The sequence below is a fragment of the Microtus pennsylvanicus genome, chromosome 1, assembly GCF_037038515.1.
Source record: "Microtus pennsylvanicus isolate mMicPen1 chromosome 1, mMicPen1.hap1, whole genome shotgun sequence".
Classification (NCBI taxonomy): domain Eukaryota; kingdom Metazoa; phylum Chordata; class Mammalia; order Rodentia; family Cricetidae; genus Microtus; species Microtus pennsylvanicus.
The window spans coordinates 80717696-80735047 of record NC_134579.1 but is presented as its reverse complement, the minus strand read 5'-3'; the positions used below and the strand labels follow the sequence as shown (position 1 = coordinate 80735047).

Genomic DNA, 17352 nt, shown 5'->3' with positions numbered 1-17352 from the left:
AGACCTGTAGGTCGTGAGGAATTAGAAGCTGTTATCAAAAACCTCCCTACCAAAGAAAGCCCAGAACCAGATGGTTTCAATGTTGAATTCTACCAGAACTTCCAAGAATAACTAATACCTATACTCCTTAATGTGTTTCATATAATAGAAACAGAAGAGTCACTGCCAAACTCCTTTTATGAAGCTACAGTTACCCTGATACCAAAACCATGCAAAGACTCAACCAAGAAAGAGAATTACATACCAATCTCACTCATGAACAGCGATGCAAAAATTCTCAATAAAATACTGGCAAACCGAATCCAAGAACACATCAAAAATATTATACATTATGATCAAGTAGGCTTCATCCTAGAGAGGAAGGGCTGGTTCAACATATGAAAATCTATCAATGTAATCCATCATATAAATAAACTGAAAGAAAAAAACCATATGATCATTTCATTAGATGCTGAAAAAGCATTTGACAAAATTCAACACCCTGTATGATAAAGGTCTCGAAGACTTAGGGATACAAGGTTCATTCCTAAATATAATAAAAGCAATATACAGCAAGTCAACAGCTAACATCAAATTAAATGGAGAGAAACTCAAAGCCATTCCACTAAAATCAGAAACAAGACAAGGCTGTCCACTCTCTCCATACCTCTTTAATATAGTGCTTGAAGTTCTAGCAATAGCAATAAGACAACATAAGGAGATCATGGGGATTCAAATTGGAAAGAAGTCAAACTTTCATTATTTGCAGATGATATGATAGAGTACATAAATGACCCCAAAAACTCTACCAAAGAACTCCTACAGCTTATAAACATCTTTAGTAATGTGGCAGAATACAAGATCAACTCCAAAAAAATCAGTCCCCTCCTATACACAAAGAACAATGGAGCAGACAGGGAAATCAGAGAAGCATCACCTTTCACAATAGCCACAAATAGCATAAAGTATCTTGGGGTAACTTTAACCAAGGAAGTGAAAGATCTATTTCACAAGAACTTTATGTCTTTGAAGAAAGAAATTGAAGAGGATACCAGAAAATGGAAGGATCTCCCATGCTCTTGGATTGGGATGATCAACATAGTAAAAATGGCAATTCTACCAAAAGCAATCTATAGATTCAATGCAATCCCCATCAAAATCCCAACAAAATTCTTCACAGACCTTGAGAGAACAATAATCAACTTTATATGGAAAAACAAAAAACCCAGGATAGCCGAAACAATCATATAATAAAAGAATTTCCAGAGGCATTACCATCCCCAACTTCAAACTCTATTACAGAGCTATAGTAATGAAAACAGCTTGGTACTGGCACAAAAACAAAGATGTTGACCAAAGGAAACGAATCAAAGACCTGGATATTAATCCACAACTTTTCACTTTAGCCTCAGGGAGACTCTTTTGACAAGGGCAAAAAGCAGCCACATTCTTCACCGAAATATTGAGTGTGGTAACCCAGACCCAGAAAGACAAATATAATATGTTCTCACTCAGAAGTGGCTTTTAGACATAAAGCAAAGAAAATCCAATATACAATTCACAAGCCCAGAGAAACTAGACAGCAAACAGGACCCTAAGAGAGACATACGTGGATCTAATCTACGTGGGGGAGTTGAAAAGGACAAGATCTCCTAAGTAACTGGGAGTATGTGAATAATATGAGAAAGTAGAAGGGGACAGGGGAGAGGAGTGGATAAAATATATAGCTCAATAAAAATAAAAAATAAATGTGTTAATTTAAATGTAAGAGCTGGTTGTAATAAGTCTGACCTATAGGCCAAAAAGTTTATAAATAATACAAGCCTTTGAGTGATTACTTAAAAGTGGCTGCAGGATGGAACGAGACATAAAAACTTCTATTTACAGAGCACCTTACCCTGGGGCAGCCACGCCCTTCCCTTCTTCTGTGGACTTTATGGCGTGTTGTGAAGTAACAAGCCTGGGAACTCTACTACCCTCATTCATCTCCACTGTCCAGTCTGTCTGCACAGGCTTTGCTGTGTGTTGTGATAGTCCTGTGAAGTATCCCTTCTTTAGTCAACTCAGTCCTTTCCCTTTTTTAAAGCTTCTTCTCCATGGATGGGACGCCACATACTTAAGATTAATACTCTCAGAAGGTTCCTTCCTCCAGCTTTTCTCTGCAGATTCCATGCTCCACATTTTGTGATTCCTTCCATGTGCCTAGGCACTCCACCCTCCACACTCAGCTCTGGCCTCTCAGCAAATGTCCACAGCCTCAACTGAATCCCATGGGACTCGCAAGATTACACATATTCTGTATTTTTATATAGAAATCTTTGATCTGGCAACATAAAATACTGATGTGGATTTAGAACACATTTTCTTCCTTCCTTTTAATTATTTCTGTATAAATCTTGACTTACCCCCCCCCTTGTCAGTGTTTCTAGTAGTTTATTTTGTATTCTTAGAGATTCTAAGATAAGTAGTGTGGCCTCCTAATGAAGACATTTAGAAAAATCACATTGCTTATGTTATGAGCAATCCAATGGGAAACACATTACCTGCCAGGCTGAAAACATCAATTCTTCTGCCTTTCTTAATGGTTTTACTTCTACTTGATGAAGAAGCATCTCATGAAGGCTGTGGGCCACAGCATACACAGCATTGTATGTATTGTAAGCATACTCGGTCATGACCTTATCAAAATGGTTGTTAGGTGAGTCATGCAAGGAAACATTAGGCACACAGTCCTCAACTGTAGTACAGTCATCAGCAAATGAGCAGTTAAAAAAGTAGAACCAAAACCTTTGAAGGTAAAAATCTTCTGGGTATTTGGAAGGGTGAAGTGTTTGGGTAAAATTTCTGAAACCAGAGAGTTCTTTGTGGTGATGTGAGAAAATGAGGCTCCCATGCAATGACTGCAAAATGAAATGCTTTGAATGGCTGATATCATTCCATTCTGCGTTCATGATCCAAACTTTCCCTGTAACTAAAGTCTGCTTTAAATAAGACAGGAAGCCTCTCAGAAAGTCACTGTCCCCATAGGTGATGATCACATTTGCTGATGATTTCAGAACCCGTGTAGGATTCAATTGTTTCTGTGCCAAAAACGATACTTTACTGACTGGGATCATCTCCACAAAATCTCTACATATTCTGTTTCTGTCCATTTCTGCCCTCAGGTCTGAGATTATCTGAACACCTTTTTGTCCTTCAGATACAATCAACCCCACCCAATTCCACTGGAAATAATTCAACAATAAGACAATGCCACTGGCCAGAGATGTGTCCTTGGAGGCCATTTGATAGAGATTGGGAAACTGATCATGATTATTCAGGTTAGGATCAAAAGACCCAATGGTCAGCTAAAATGAAAAGAAGTAGAAGCAGAATTAAGAGGAGGAACTATAAAGCATGGGTCAAATCATGACAGACTTGTAGAATCAGCTAGAGTGATGAAGAGAATTTGCTCATCACATCTATATACATGTACACATGAGGTAAAAGGCTAATATTGGAACTACCTTGTCAATCTTCACTTTACTCTTTTTTTCTTTTGAGCATAGGTCTCTAAGTGAACATGCAGCTCACTGCTTTGGCTAGCCTGACTTTCTTATGAGGGACTCTCTGCTTTACCAGAACTGAGGTTAAAGATATGTCTTGTCATGGCCAGATTTCATGTGCTAGAGATTCACACTCAGGTTCTCATGGTTGTGAATCAAATACTTTACTCCCAAAGTCACCTCTCTATATTATAATACCATTAAAATACTGGTATCCTACTTTCTGGGAGCTTTCTAGAAAATTCCTCATCACTCACAGTCCCAGGTAATCACTGTCTGCTCCTGCCTATCCCTTTTCTCTGTCCTAGACCATGGAAATATGGATATGTCGCCAAGTCACTGAACACTCACTCTTTGGGATTAAAAACTTTGTCAGATGTATAATCATAATTTTCTTTCATGCTCATTTTTCACCTTGGGATGATCCTGAACTTGTGTTTTTCATCTCTCTACTCCACTCGTTCTCACCTGTGGATATTTGTAGAGTCCCAGCAGTGTTCCTATCTGGGCAGATATTATCCAGGATACTCCTGAGAGTACAGCAACAGACTTCATTTCTTTCCTGCAGTTGTAATTACTTATATATTTCTTCCCTGATAGCCACGTAATGCATCTATCCAATGTCGACCATTCACTATACAGGACATTATAGATATCATACCCCAGAGACACATTGGGTAAAAGATGAGGGTTCATGTTGATCTCCTCAATGGCAAAAACCATTGCCAGGACAATTTGGTAGTTATTTATATTTAACCTGAACAGAAGACACAAGAATATTTAGGGGTGCTGTCTTTTGAATGTCAAATATCTCCCACATATTCACATCTGAACATTCTGCCTTCAGTTGATGACATTGATGAAGGCTGTGGAACTTTAAAAAGTTTGAGCATTACTGGAAGAAGTCTTTCACTGGAGACGGGCCTTTGGACTTTATACTTTTGCTTCAGTTCCTGTCCAGTCTCTTGCTTTTTGAGTGAAAATACAATGCAACTAGTGAAATTCCAGCTCCTGTCATTGTGATTTCTCTTCCTGTTGTCATGCCTAAGCTAACACGACAGATAGTATCTCCTGGAAGTATAAGCCAAAATAAATCATTCCCCTTAGCTAGCTTTTTTATGGTATTTTATCACAGTAATGGAAAAAATATTAGTAAGGGGAAATATTCAAGCCATGACTATTACTTTTGCATGCAAAAATTACTATTAGAGATTAGATGTTTGCATCTTTATAACATCAGCATTTTAAAATTTATATCTATTTGGACTGAAATATTAATAATGCATTTTTAGGTAAGTAATGTTATCTGGTCATGAAAGTGGAGTCTCATAAATGACATTAGCATTTTTCTGAAGGCCCAGAGGCAATATTGAGTCATTGACTATGTCAGAGAAGAAGGTGGAAGCATGTTCTTAAGGAAAAAATTCAGAATAAATTTCAGACTTCAATGCAGAGTAGCTAGGTTTCTGCAAATACCAGTCCCTGTATTTGGAGTCTGTGAAGCACATTTTCATGGCTGCCTTATATATCAACATTTTATTTTTTTAAAAAATGTCAGTATAGGCAAAATATAAACAGTGTGCCAGAGTATGGGGTATGTGCATGGAAAGTCTTAAGCAGGGAATACTGTAGAAGTATGGTGAAAAGTAGGGGGATTAAAGGGATATGTAATCCAAAAGAAGAGGACATGAAAGCATAGGAATCTTTACAGTCTAACCTGAAAAACTAAGTAGAGGCCTGGTAGAACACATGTGGGCTTCTTCCTTTTTTCATCTGTTCCTCCCTTTCCTCCTCCCACCTTTCCTTCCTTCCTTCCTTCAATCCTTCCTTCCTTCCTCCCTCCCTCCCTCCCTCCCTCCCTCCCTCCCTCCCTCCCTCCCTCCTCTCTCTCTCTCTCTCTCTCTCTCTCTTTTTCTCTCTCTCTCTTTCTCTCTCTCTCCATCTCTCCCTCCCTCTATCCTTCCCTCCCTCCCTCCCTCCTCTCTCTCTCTGTCTCTCTCTCTCTCTCTCTCTCTCTCTCTCTCTCTCTCCATCTCTCCCTCCCTCTTTCCTTCCCTCCCTCCCTCTCCCTCTCTTTTTCTAATTAATTTAACCTACACTGAAAGACTAGAACTAAATATGATCATTTACACATACAAAAATTTTCTGTCCAATGCTTTGATGTTGGGTAAAGTCTGAAGCACAATGGCAGATTTTACCGTTTGTGCCTTTTCAGTCTCATCTGGTGTAGCTATGATGATTTCCAATTTGAATAAACACAAATTGTCATCTGACATTCTGATTATGACAGATGAAGCCCTACTGAAAGTTTTGTCACATTTATTATAGTCAAATGAATTCTCTTGAGTATTTATTGATATTGAAGAAATATTTGTTACAGCTAAATAATTCTGGGACAATTTAAGTCATTTTAGAGTAGATTCAATAATCTACCCTTTCAGCCTACCATATCTGTATCGCCCTTTTTTCCAAAACAAGAACCCTGAATCTAATATCCTTTGTTTAGCTTTTTTCCTGACTATTATAAACCAATAATAACTTGTAACCAATCTGCCTAAACAATGACAATATTCATAATTCAATGGAAGACCAAAATCCATCCACCCTACATTTTGGAAATATGGGTGTTGTGTTCTTAAATTTACTTCCTACTGTCTGGGAGTGATGGGATCTTTAGTGGATCCTGAAAGGAAAAATTTGGGTTAATTATCAAGTCCTGGGAGAGGTCGCTGTATCACTTGTTATCCAATCTCTGTGTAATGGAAAGTGCAGGGCTTTTCTCCAGTCTTAGCTAAAGTAGTCTGTGAGGCTAGATCATCTCTACTAACTACCTTGACATTGTTCTGAGCAGTTTTTAGTCCAAAGTCAATCTTTAGGTGGTGTTTTTCAGCTTAGTGATGCCATAATAGTCCTCGTGGAATTGTGGATATGGGACCCCATCCTCCTTTTGGAGACTTCAGAGATTGCATTAAGTCAGAATATTCCTTTCCTTGGTAAGTTTTCCTAATAGTCCCTTCTACTTTGGATTTTCTTTTTGTACAAATGTCTTTAAATTCCTAAAAATAATTGTTTTTATTTTCCTGGAAAGACAAAAGAAAACCCTATCCCAACCCTAACTTTGGAGAGGTTCCCTTTTCGCAAGTTACATCTGATCAAATAAAAAAAAAGTATGTTTTTCCTTGGGTTCACCTTCTTACTTAGCTTCTTTAGATTCGCCTACTGTAGACTCCGTGAACCCTATTTATGGCTAGAAACCAATTATGAGTGAGTACATCCCATGTTCGTCTTTTTGGGCCTGGGATACCTCACTCAGGATAGTGTTTTCTATTTCCATCCATTTGCATGCAAAATTCGAGAAGTCATTGTTTTTTACCGCAGCGTAGTACTCTAGTGTGTATATATTCCATACTTTCTTCATCCATTCTTCCATTGAAGGGCATCTAGGTTGTTTCCAGGTTCTGGCTATTACAAATAATACTGCTATGAACATAGTTGAACAAATGCTTTTGAAATGTGATAGAGCATCTCTTGGGTAAATTCCCAAGAGTGGTATTGCTGGGTCCAGGGGTAGGTTGATCCCGAATTTCCGGAGAAACCGAAACACTGACTTCCACAGTGGTTGCACAAGATTGCATTCCCACCAGCAATGGATGAGGGTACCCCTTCCTCCACAGCCTCTCCAGCAAAGGCTATCCTTGGTGTTTTTGACTTTAGCCAATCTTACAGGTGTAAGATGATATCTCAAAGTTGTTTTGATTTGCATTTCCCTGATCGCTAAGGAGGTTGAGCATGACCTTAAGTGTCTTTTGGTCATTTGAACTTCTTCTGTTGAGAATTCTCTGTTCAGTAACCCAAGGAAAAACATATAGTTATCCTCTTGGATAAGGGAAGTAGACAAAATTGCCGGGGGGAAAAGTGGGATCTTGGGGGTGGGTTGGGATGGGGGTTAGGGGAGATGGGGAGAGAAAAGGTAGAAGGGAAGGAGGGTGGACTTGGGGAAACAGGAGGATCGGGATAAAGGAAGGTTGGATAGGGGAGCACGGAACCACAATTCTTAGTTAAGGGACCCACTTTAGGGTGGGCAGGAGACTTGACCCTAGAGGGGCTCCCAGGTGCCCAAGCTGAGGTCCCCAGTTAGTTCCCTGGGCAGCTGAGGATAGGGAACCTGAAATGACCCTACCCTAGAGCAATACTGACGAATATATTGCATACCATCCTAGAACTTGCATCTGGCGATGGATGGAGATAGAGACAGAGACCCACACTGGAGCACTGGACTGAGCTCCCAAGGTCCCAATGAGGAGCAGAAGGAATGAGAACATGAGCAAAGATGTCGGGACCACGAGGAGTGCACCCACCCACTGAGACAGTGGAGATGATCTACTGCGAGCTCACCAAGGCCAGCTGGACTGTTACCAGAAAAAGCATGGGATAAAACTGGACTCTCGGAACATGGCGAACAATGAGGGCTGATGAGACGCCAAGGACAATGGCACGCGGTTTTGATCCTATGCAATGTGCTGGCTTGGTGGGAGCCTAGCCAGTCTGGATGTTCACCTTCCTAGATATGGATGGAGGGGGGAGGACCTAGGACGTACCACAGGGCAGGGAACCCTGACAGCTCTTTGGACTGGAAAGGGAGGGGGAGAGGAGTGGGGGGAAGGGGAGAGGGGTGGGAGGAGGGGGAGAAGAGTGGGAGGAGGGGGAGAAGAGTGGGAGGAGGGGGAGGGAAATGGGAGGCTGGTGGGAGGAGGTGGAAATTTGTTTTTTTTTTTTCTTTTCTTTATCCTCCTTTTATCAATAAAAAAATTAAAAAAAAAAAAAGTATGTTAGTTTTGTAGGTTAGTTTAGATTAAATGACCATGCTGTTTGATGAATTATCATCTCTTCTAATTAAGAGATCTCTCTTGTTCATTTTGAATAGTTATCAATTTCGATAGTATTCATAAATTTTCATCCCCTATAGAATAAAAAGCAAAACCAACCCCCATGTCCCGGTTTCCATTCTAAGGTCAACACATCTTTAAAATATCCTGGCTGATTTAATTCCATAGGTTTTTCTATATCCAATGTCTCTCTGCGGTTGTTCCTTTCTCATTTAGAAAATTCAAAGTTAATAAAGCATTGTGCAATCTATTTCCGGAGGTCTTTGTTACCCGTTATGGTTTATTTAACACATCCTTTAGAGTTCAACTTGATCTTTCAATAACTGCTTGCCATATCAGATTGTGTGGTATATCTGAAACGTGCTTCATATTATCATAAGCAAAACGCTGTTTAATTTTCTTAGAGATATATTCTGGAGCATTGTTCACCTTAATTTGTACAGGTATATCCATTATGGCCATAATTTCTAAAAAGTGTATGAATCCCGAATCAGCCTTCTCTAAACTCAGAGCAATTGCCCATTGAAATACTGACTAGGTATCACTGATGTAGTGTACATATTTTAATTTTCACAATTATACAAAATGGAACGCATACATCTGCCAGATTTCATTCCTTTGAGTATCCTTTGGTTTACTTTCTACAGGTAGTGGTATTTGGTTGTATAAAAAACAAGTAGGATATTTCCCTGCCTTGTTGGCTGCTGCGGGAGGACCTTCGGCTCCTTCAGCCAATAGCCCCTGAAGTATGAGCACACTGTGCTGCGGGAGCCCCTTCCGTTCCTTCAGCCAATAGCTGCTGAAATACCAGCCCACTGGGGCATGGTCTATTTACCTTTAAAAAAGAGCAGCAAGCCTCGGCTTGCTCTCTTGGTTCCGGCGCTTGGTTCCAACTCCTGCTCCAATGACTAGGCTTCTTTCCTGATGGTGTTTTGTGAGTTTTACCCCCAAAATAAATACCCCTTTAAATCCTAACTGGTATGGAATTGTTTCGCGCATTAGTTGGCATATGATGGAAAAGTGTTTTTAAATCTTTACTATTGACATGATGTTTTTTATGAAATTCTGAGTCTTTCAGTGTATTTCCTTTCAATAATTGATCTATTTCTCAATTTCCTTTTGTTAAAGAACCTGGCAAACCTGTACGGGATTGGATGTGTGTTTTGTATTTGGGATGATTCCTAGTCCCGATTATATCTTGTAACTGAATGATTAATAAAGCCAATTCTGTACCATCTGGTATAAACTCAATGATTTCAATCCACAAAACAACTCTTTCAGCATATTGTGAATTGGTAACTATGGCGAGAGGGTCTTTAAAATCTCTTAGAATCCTGAGAATATCATATACTCCTGACTTTTGGAAAGAATCATAAGGTCTTTGAGCCACCTTATTTAAATTTTCTGATTTTTTTTGTTTTGTTTTTCAGACAGGTTTTCTCTGTAGCTTTGGAGCCTATCCTGGAACTACCTCTTGAAAACCATGTTGGCCTCAAACTCAAGGAAATCCTTCTACTTCTTCTGCCCAAGTGCTGAAATAAAAGGTGTGCACCACCACCATTGGGCTAAATTTTCTGATCTGTAACCTGCCTTCCCTGTTTTATTTGCAACAGTATAGAATGTATGGGTTCCTGATATTGGTGTTTCCCTTACAATGTGAGGAATGATCCAACTAGCTTTCTTTATAAATTGAATACTCTTGCTTTTGGGATGATTGTTGTTAATTTCTCCCTCAAAATTACTGTATGTTCTTTATCAATCCATAATTTGTCAATTTCATCATTGACAAAAGGTACTGTAATTTCTACTGTGTCTATTCCCTTAACTGACAAAGTCTCAATTTTCCTTCTAGAATAAATTCAGAGACCTTTTCCACATAAGTTATTTTTTTTACTCTGTTTAGGTGGTTAAAAAAAGATCAATTCTAAGGTAATATCTTCCCTCTGCACTCAAATTCCATTTGGGGAATTCTTTGAGGGTAACATGATCAGAATACAGTTAAGTTTTGGATTCACATGATCCACATGCATATTCTATAATTTCTTTCCCACCAAAGCCAATTCTTTCTCAGCTTCAGCTGATAATTTCCTAGGACTATTTAAGTTCTTAAACTCCCTAAGGTTTTGAACAAATTACTCAGTTCATCAGGATTCACTTCAATAGTGGGCCATAGATTAGAAGTATCTCCTAGCAATCCTTGGAGGTCATAAGAGTCTGCTGGACGATCGCTGGGTTTGGGGGCAGGATGGGGCTAGTAGTTTGTAAGGGCTCCTGGATGGGTTTGGGTTTTCGGGGAGCCTACCCACAGGAAACTCCCTGATGACTGTCTATAAAAGCCAAAGGAATAGCCTTTAATACATGGGCACAAGAGACCAATTCCTAAATATAACCCCAGTAGCACAGACACTGAGAACAACAAATAAATAAATGGGACCTCCTGAAACCGAGAAGCTCTACAAAGCAAAGAACACAATCAATAAGATAAAAAGACAGCCTGCTGAATGGGAAAAGAGCTTCACCAACCCCACATCAGACAAAGGATTGATCTCCAAAATATATAAAGAACTCAAGAAATTAGACATTAAAATTCTAAATAACCCAATTAAAAATGGGGTATTGAACTAAAGAGAGATTCCTCAACAGAAGAATATTAAATGGCCAAAAGATACTTAAGGAAATGTTCAACATCCTTAGTCATCAGGGAAATGCAAAGCAAAACAACTCTGAGACACCATCTTACATCTGTCAGAAAGGCTAAGATTAAAAACACCAATGATAGCTTATGCTGGAGAGGATGTGGAGTAAGGGGAACACTCTTCCATTGCTATTGGGAAGACAACCTTGTACAACCACGTTAGAAATCAATATGGCAGTTTCTCAGAAAATTGGGAATCAATCTACTTAAGGATCCAGCAATACCACTCTTGTGCATATACCCAAAAGATGCTCAATCATACTATAAAATCATTTGTTCAACTATGTCCATAGCAGCATTATTTGTAATAGTCAGAACCTGGAAACAACCTAGATGCCCCTCAACTGAAGAATGGATAAATAAATGTGGCACATCTACACAGAGTACTATACAGCAGTAAAAAAAACAATGTCATCGGGGCTGGAGAGATGGATCAGCAGTTAAGAGCATTGCCTGCTCTTCCAAAGGTCCTGAGTTCAATTCCCAGCAACCACATGGTGACTCACAACCATCTGTAATAAGGTCTGGTGCCCTCTTCTGGCCTGCAGGCACACACATAGACAGAATATTATATACATAATAAATAATTATTTTTAAAAAAATGATAAAACAAACAAAAAACAATGTCATCTTAAATTTTGTATGCAAATGGATGGAATTAAAAAACACTATCCTGAGTGAGGTAACCCAGACCCAAAAATAATAATATGGTATGTACTCAGTAATAAGTGGATGCTAGCTATAAACAATGGACATTAAGCATATAGTTCATGATCCTAGAAACGCTAAGCTATAAGGTGAACCCAAAGAAAAACATGAAAATTGGAAATAGACAAGTTCACATGACAAAATTGGGAGCATGGGGACTGGGGGAGAAGGGAAGGTAAGAAAGGAAGAGGAGGAGAGGAGGGTTAAAGAGAACTTGAGGGAATGGGATAGTCAAGATGGAGAAAAGACATAATGAGAGCAAGGAAAGAGATATTTTGATTGAGGGAGCCATTATAGGGTTAGCAGGAACCTGGTTCTAGAGAAATTCACAGGAATCCTCAAGGCTGACTCCAGCTACGACCCTAAGCAATAAATGAGAGGGGGACGGATCTTCATTAGCCCTGTAGTCAGACTGATAAATATCTTATATATCACCATAGAATCTTCATCCAGCAAATGATGGAAACAGAGGCAGAGACCGGCATCGGAGCACTGCCAAATTCCAGGTGAAGAGTGAGAGGAATGAGAATATGAGCAAAGAGGTCAAGATCATGATGGGTACACCCACTGAAGCAGTCTATCTGATGTAATTGGAGCTCACAAACTCCAGCTGCACTGGGAAGGAACAAGCATGGAACCAAACTTGTCCATCTGAATGTGGTTGACAGTTGCATGGCTGGGGCAGACTGAGGGGCCACTGGTAGTGGCGCCAGGATTTATCCCTACCGGATGTACTGGCTTTTAGGGAACCTATTCTCTTTGAATGGATACTTTGTTCAGCCTAGATATAGTAGGGAGGGCCTTGGACCTTTCCCAAAGCAATGTGCCTTACCCTCCCTGAGGATTGGAGGGGATATAGTGAGAGGAGGGTGTATTGAGGGAATGGGAGGAGGGAAGAGAGGGGGAACTTGGATTGGTATTTTTTAAAAATTTAATAAATTTTGTAAAAAATCATAGTATCCCCCTTAGGTACATATAATTAATTTATTAATTATATCTAAAAATGTGAAAAGAATTACATGAATAGTAGAAATTATATGTTTTTAAATAAAATACATGACTATTTTGAATACCAAAAAAAGAATCTGCAATTGATCTCTCCTATTTTATAACTTTTATGGCCTATTATTTCATAAACCTATTTTACAGCCTAAATAACTAAAAGAATCTCCTCTTTATATTTTTTTTTTCAGGAAAAACTGTAATCCCAACAAGGAAAAATATTTTTTACTTTCACCAACATTCCAAAGTATTTACATTTGAATCAGATAATAAAATGCATCTATGTAAAGTATAAATTGAGGAAATTGTTGTGTATCATTTCAAATGGTTGATGTACAAATTATAGGCACAGGTTAAGGCTATTTAACATTCCCTGTGGGAGAATCTTCCATTAATATTCTCTAACATGCTGAGAATTATTATAAGTAGACACCATTAAGCAAATTTTTCTCTGTCTTCTTCTTGTAAAGGTATAGTGAAGATTCAACCTTTTAAATCAATAATTATAAGAGGTCATCCTTTAGGCAATGAAGAAGGCAAAGGAATTCTAGACCATAGAGAGCCCATTGACTGGATTACCTTATTAACAGTTCTTAGATCTGTTACCATTCTCCATTCTCCACATTTCTTTTTAACAACAAATACAGAATTACAAGGGCTGGTTGGTTCTTCAATAGGCTGAGCATTTAGCGTCTCCTTTTCCAGCTGTTCTAAGGCCTGCAGTTTTCCTGTTGTCAAAGGTCATTGAACAACCCATACAGGTTTTTCAACCATTTTAAAGACAGGGATGCTGATGACTTTAGAAGATCAGCAGCTGTTGTCCCCTGTTCTTGTACAATATGAATCATAGGTGACTTCTCTTTACAATACCTTCTAATATTTTCTCAGAATCATAAGTTAATATATTGTTTGTTTCTAAGATTGGGGAAATGTTAATATGAGTATTTCATTGCTATAACAAATCACACCCCTACAAATTCATTGCTATGTTAGCAACATATGGTTTTGATTTTCCAATCTGTCTTTGTGGCCGTATGCATTTGACCCTTCTCATGCTCTGTTTTACCTGAGATAAAGCTCCAATCCTCAAATGCATTTACCTCTTGAAGAGGTCAATTTTGATGCCAAGATTCTGTTACATGTATTGTTACATTCACACCTGTGTCTTCCAGACCTTCAATGGTAATGTCATTTATTTGTAATTTAATTTGGTCTTTGTTCATATAAAGTTTGGAAGTTTGCCAAAATACTTGCTTTATGGTTTTTCCTGAATTATTTGTTTTCTCTTCTATAGCTAGTGTATCATCCAGAGAAGTATGGTTTCTTACAATAGGCACCAGGTTCTTTAATTCTTTGGAAAGGAATTTCCTCTATGATGACCGAAAACAACTGAACTGAGCTTGGCTTGGGGCCATGTGAGATGCCCTTCAAGGAATTTCCTGACAGCAAAAGGTTACCTTAGATGTCATTAGTACAATGCCTGCCTTTGCCACACCTTCTGCATAATCCAGAAGGGAGGGAAATTCTGTTTGAATTATGCTTAGAAAATAACACCGTTTATACTAACGCCCTGTTTTCAGTCCACTTTAATGTTGCCTTGCTTGCCACAGTTGAAACACTTGACACTTAGATTTTTCTTCAAAACTCTGGAAATCACCTCTCCTATCGAAGCATCATCATGGTCATGAGATTTAATATGGATTATTTCTCAGACCCATTTCCCCAAGTGTTTTGATCTTACCTTTAAAGGCATAATTATCCTTTGCATTAAGAATTCGCATGTTCCAAAGCCAGAGATTCAATTATCATTTGTCTAGCTTCTGATTTTGGTATCATTTTCTTTACCACTGATATCAATCTTGTATGAAATTAGTGAAGGTTTCTTTTGGGTCCTGTATGACCTTAGTAAATTACTCAATCTTCTTTCTTCTGCAGTTCTGCCCCAAGCAGTCAGAGCTGCTGCATGGCATAAAGCCAGGAATTGGCCATCATATAGGAATTGCCTTTCTCTATTAGAAGCTAAAGATAAATAGTAACCCAACTGTAAACTCTCCCATATATGATTGTGACCTGCTTTCAATATATGCTGGTACAATAGTAGCATAATGCTTTTGGAAGTAAGCAACCAATATCAGGTTAGACTTAAGACCCACCCCACAAGATAGAGTCCAACCAATGCTGCTTGGGTGGCAAATAACCTGAGATTAGATCCAGCGACCTACATGAGAACCAAATATTACTGTTCCACTAAAAGAACAGCAATAAAATAACTCCCAGTGACATTTTATTGTACTCTTAGATGAGTGTCTTGTTTAGCCATCATCACAGAAGCTTTTATCCATAGGAAACTGAAACAGATATGGATACCATGTACCTAAAATTGGAAAATATGCAGAGAAAGTGTTCTTTTAACTTTCAGTCATAAATGAGATGTCTCCCTCAAATACATCTCCACAGGACTCAGGAAATCCTATGGAAGGGGAGGCAGGAAGATTTTAAGATCTAGAAGGCATGGAGGATACCAACAAAACAAGGGCACGTAGACACATCAGGAATGACACACATATGAATTCACATAGTCTGGCAGCATTCACAAGGCATGCACATGTCTAAGCCAGATAAGGTCTTAGCACTGGAAGGCAAAGTAAACACAAGTCCCATTCCCTAATCCAAAGGCTTTCTCCAGTTGATAACCATTACAAAGGAAAAAAATCAGTTTTTTTTCCAATGGAGTCTCATTGGGTATACAGTCCACACTTAAGGGCAGGTCTCATGTCCAGCAGAAGATGAACAACACAACATGAATCCCATAATATTTTTGGAGAACTTTTTGTTTTGTAATGCATTATCTGGGCATTATCCACTTAAAGAACACTCTGTCCCTATCTGTCTGTCCATCCATCCATCTCTCTGTCTCTCTATCTTCACACATTGATACATACATACATATGTATGCATATATTTATCACCCATTGATACATAAATATATACATATATGTATACACACATATATTATTTTCCAATTTTGTTTATATGGGTTTTCTTTGTGGGTGAAAGTGTGTCTCTATGTCTGTAAATGTTTCTTATACTTTGTCTTTGACTCTTTTGACTCTGTTTTTTTTCTATTGGGTTTTAAAGATCTTATACTATTATTTTATAATAATATTATTGTTTTGTTTTCCAACTAAAAAGAGAATGAAAGGTATGTATTTGGATAGGTGGGACAGTGAGGGGGGACCTTGGAGGAGTAGGGGAAGGCAAAACCATAATTAGAATATATTGAATAAAAAAATCTATTTTCAATAACAAAACAATAACATCAAATACTAATAGAATCAATTCTCCAATTAAAACACACAGATTGACCTGACAGATTAAAAAACAAAGTCTATCTATCTTTGATTACCAAGAGACACATCTTGTTTTTAAAGATATTTACCAGCTTAAAGTAATAGACAAAATTACTCCAAAAAAAAAGGGACCAAGTAAGAAACAGGCATTGCTAAACTAGTATCTGACAAAAAAGACTTCAAACTAAAACTAACCAGAAGAGATGATGAAAAACACTTCATTCTAATAAAGGGAAGAGTTAACCAGATCTTTTACTACCCAGAAAAAGAATGTTCCTTATACTCATTAGAGATATTCCATGCCAAGGATGGTATTGTGATTGTAGATGATAATAGTGGGTATAATTCAGTGACAACACAGTATGAAAGAGGGTTAGGAATGTTTTAATAATAAGGAGAGAATTGAGTCTCAGAAAGGAGAAGCTAGAATGAAGAAAACTAGAATAATTTTGTTCTCTTTGAAGCTAAGAAACTAGTAAATAGAAATAAATTAGAAATAGTTATTGGGATATGGAGTAGAAGGAGTAATATGGAAGATGTAGGCAGCACTGATGTGTGCACACAGAGTATTTCTAGGCATTATCTATTTGAAAATAAGACAAAAATAAAGAAATGAAAAAATGAACTTACTGATGATAGAGGCTGTCACTGCTTGGATCTTCAGTGATGGAATCATATACAATAGTATGCAGTGGGAAAAATGCAGTAACCACCATATCCCCACCCTTATACACACTGACTCCTGTCTTTGTAGAACAGTGAGAACGGTCAAAGGAGTAGGCAGAGCTGTAATACTGCAGAGCCGGAAACATAAAAAGCAGAGGGAACATCATGGAGTATCTATAAAGTCAAACTCTGTAGAGTTTGAATTTTCAGAGCCAGTAGGTATATATATATCCAATGTATCTGTGCCTTTTATGTAAATTCCAATTTTACTTGAACCACTCTCATTCCCAAAGCTCCTTCTACTCAGATTTCTAATATTCCCCTGACAGATCCTGAAAAACATTCTTCCTTGGAGGATCACATCTGGGGTCAAACTTTCAGGTTAAAAATGTTACCACATAATGGAAAATATGATTGAGGCTCATGTTCTCCAGTCCCTGGTGCCATGATTTCATCTAGTTTCACTAACAACAGAGCGACCCCGTGAGATGAATCACTCCTGGAAAGACTTGACCAAGCTG

The 17352-nt window shown here is 38.3% G+C and overlaps 1 protein-coding gene across 1 annotated transcript in view; it reads right to left on the bottom strand.

Annotated features, from left to right (window-relative positions):
- The window catches only part of LOC142846109 (vomeronasal type-2 receptor 116-like), a 31608-nt gene extending 14610 nt beyond the window's left edge, over positions 1-16998 (bottom strand). Inside the window, exons 1-3 of the mRNA XM_075966056.1 lie at positions 16796-16998; positions 3993-4281; positions 2523-3326 (exon numbers count right to left, since the gene is read on the bottom strand). Of these exons, the coding sequence (XP_075822171.1) occupies positions 2523-3326; positions 3993-4281; positions 16796-16998 (1296 nt within the window). The remainder of the gene's footprint in view (positions 1-2522; positions 3327-3992; positions 4282-16795) is intronic.
- Positions 16999-17352: the final 354 nt, after the last annotated feature.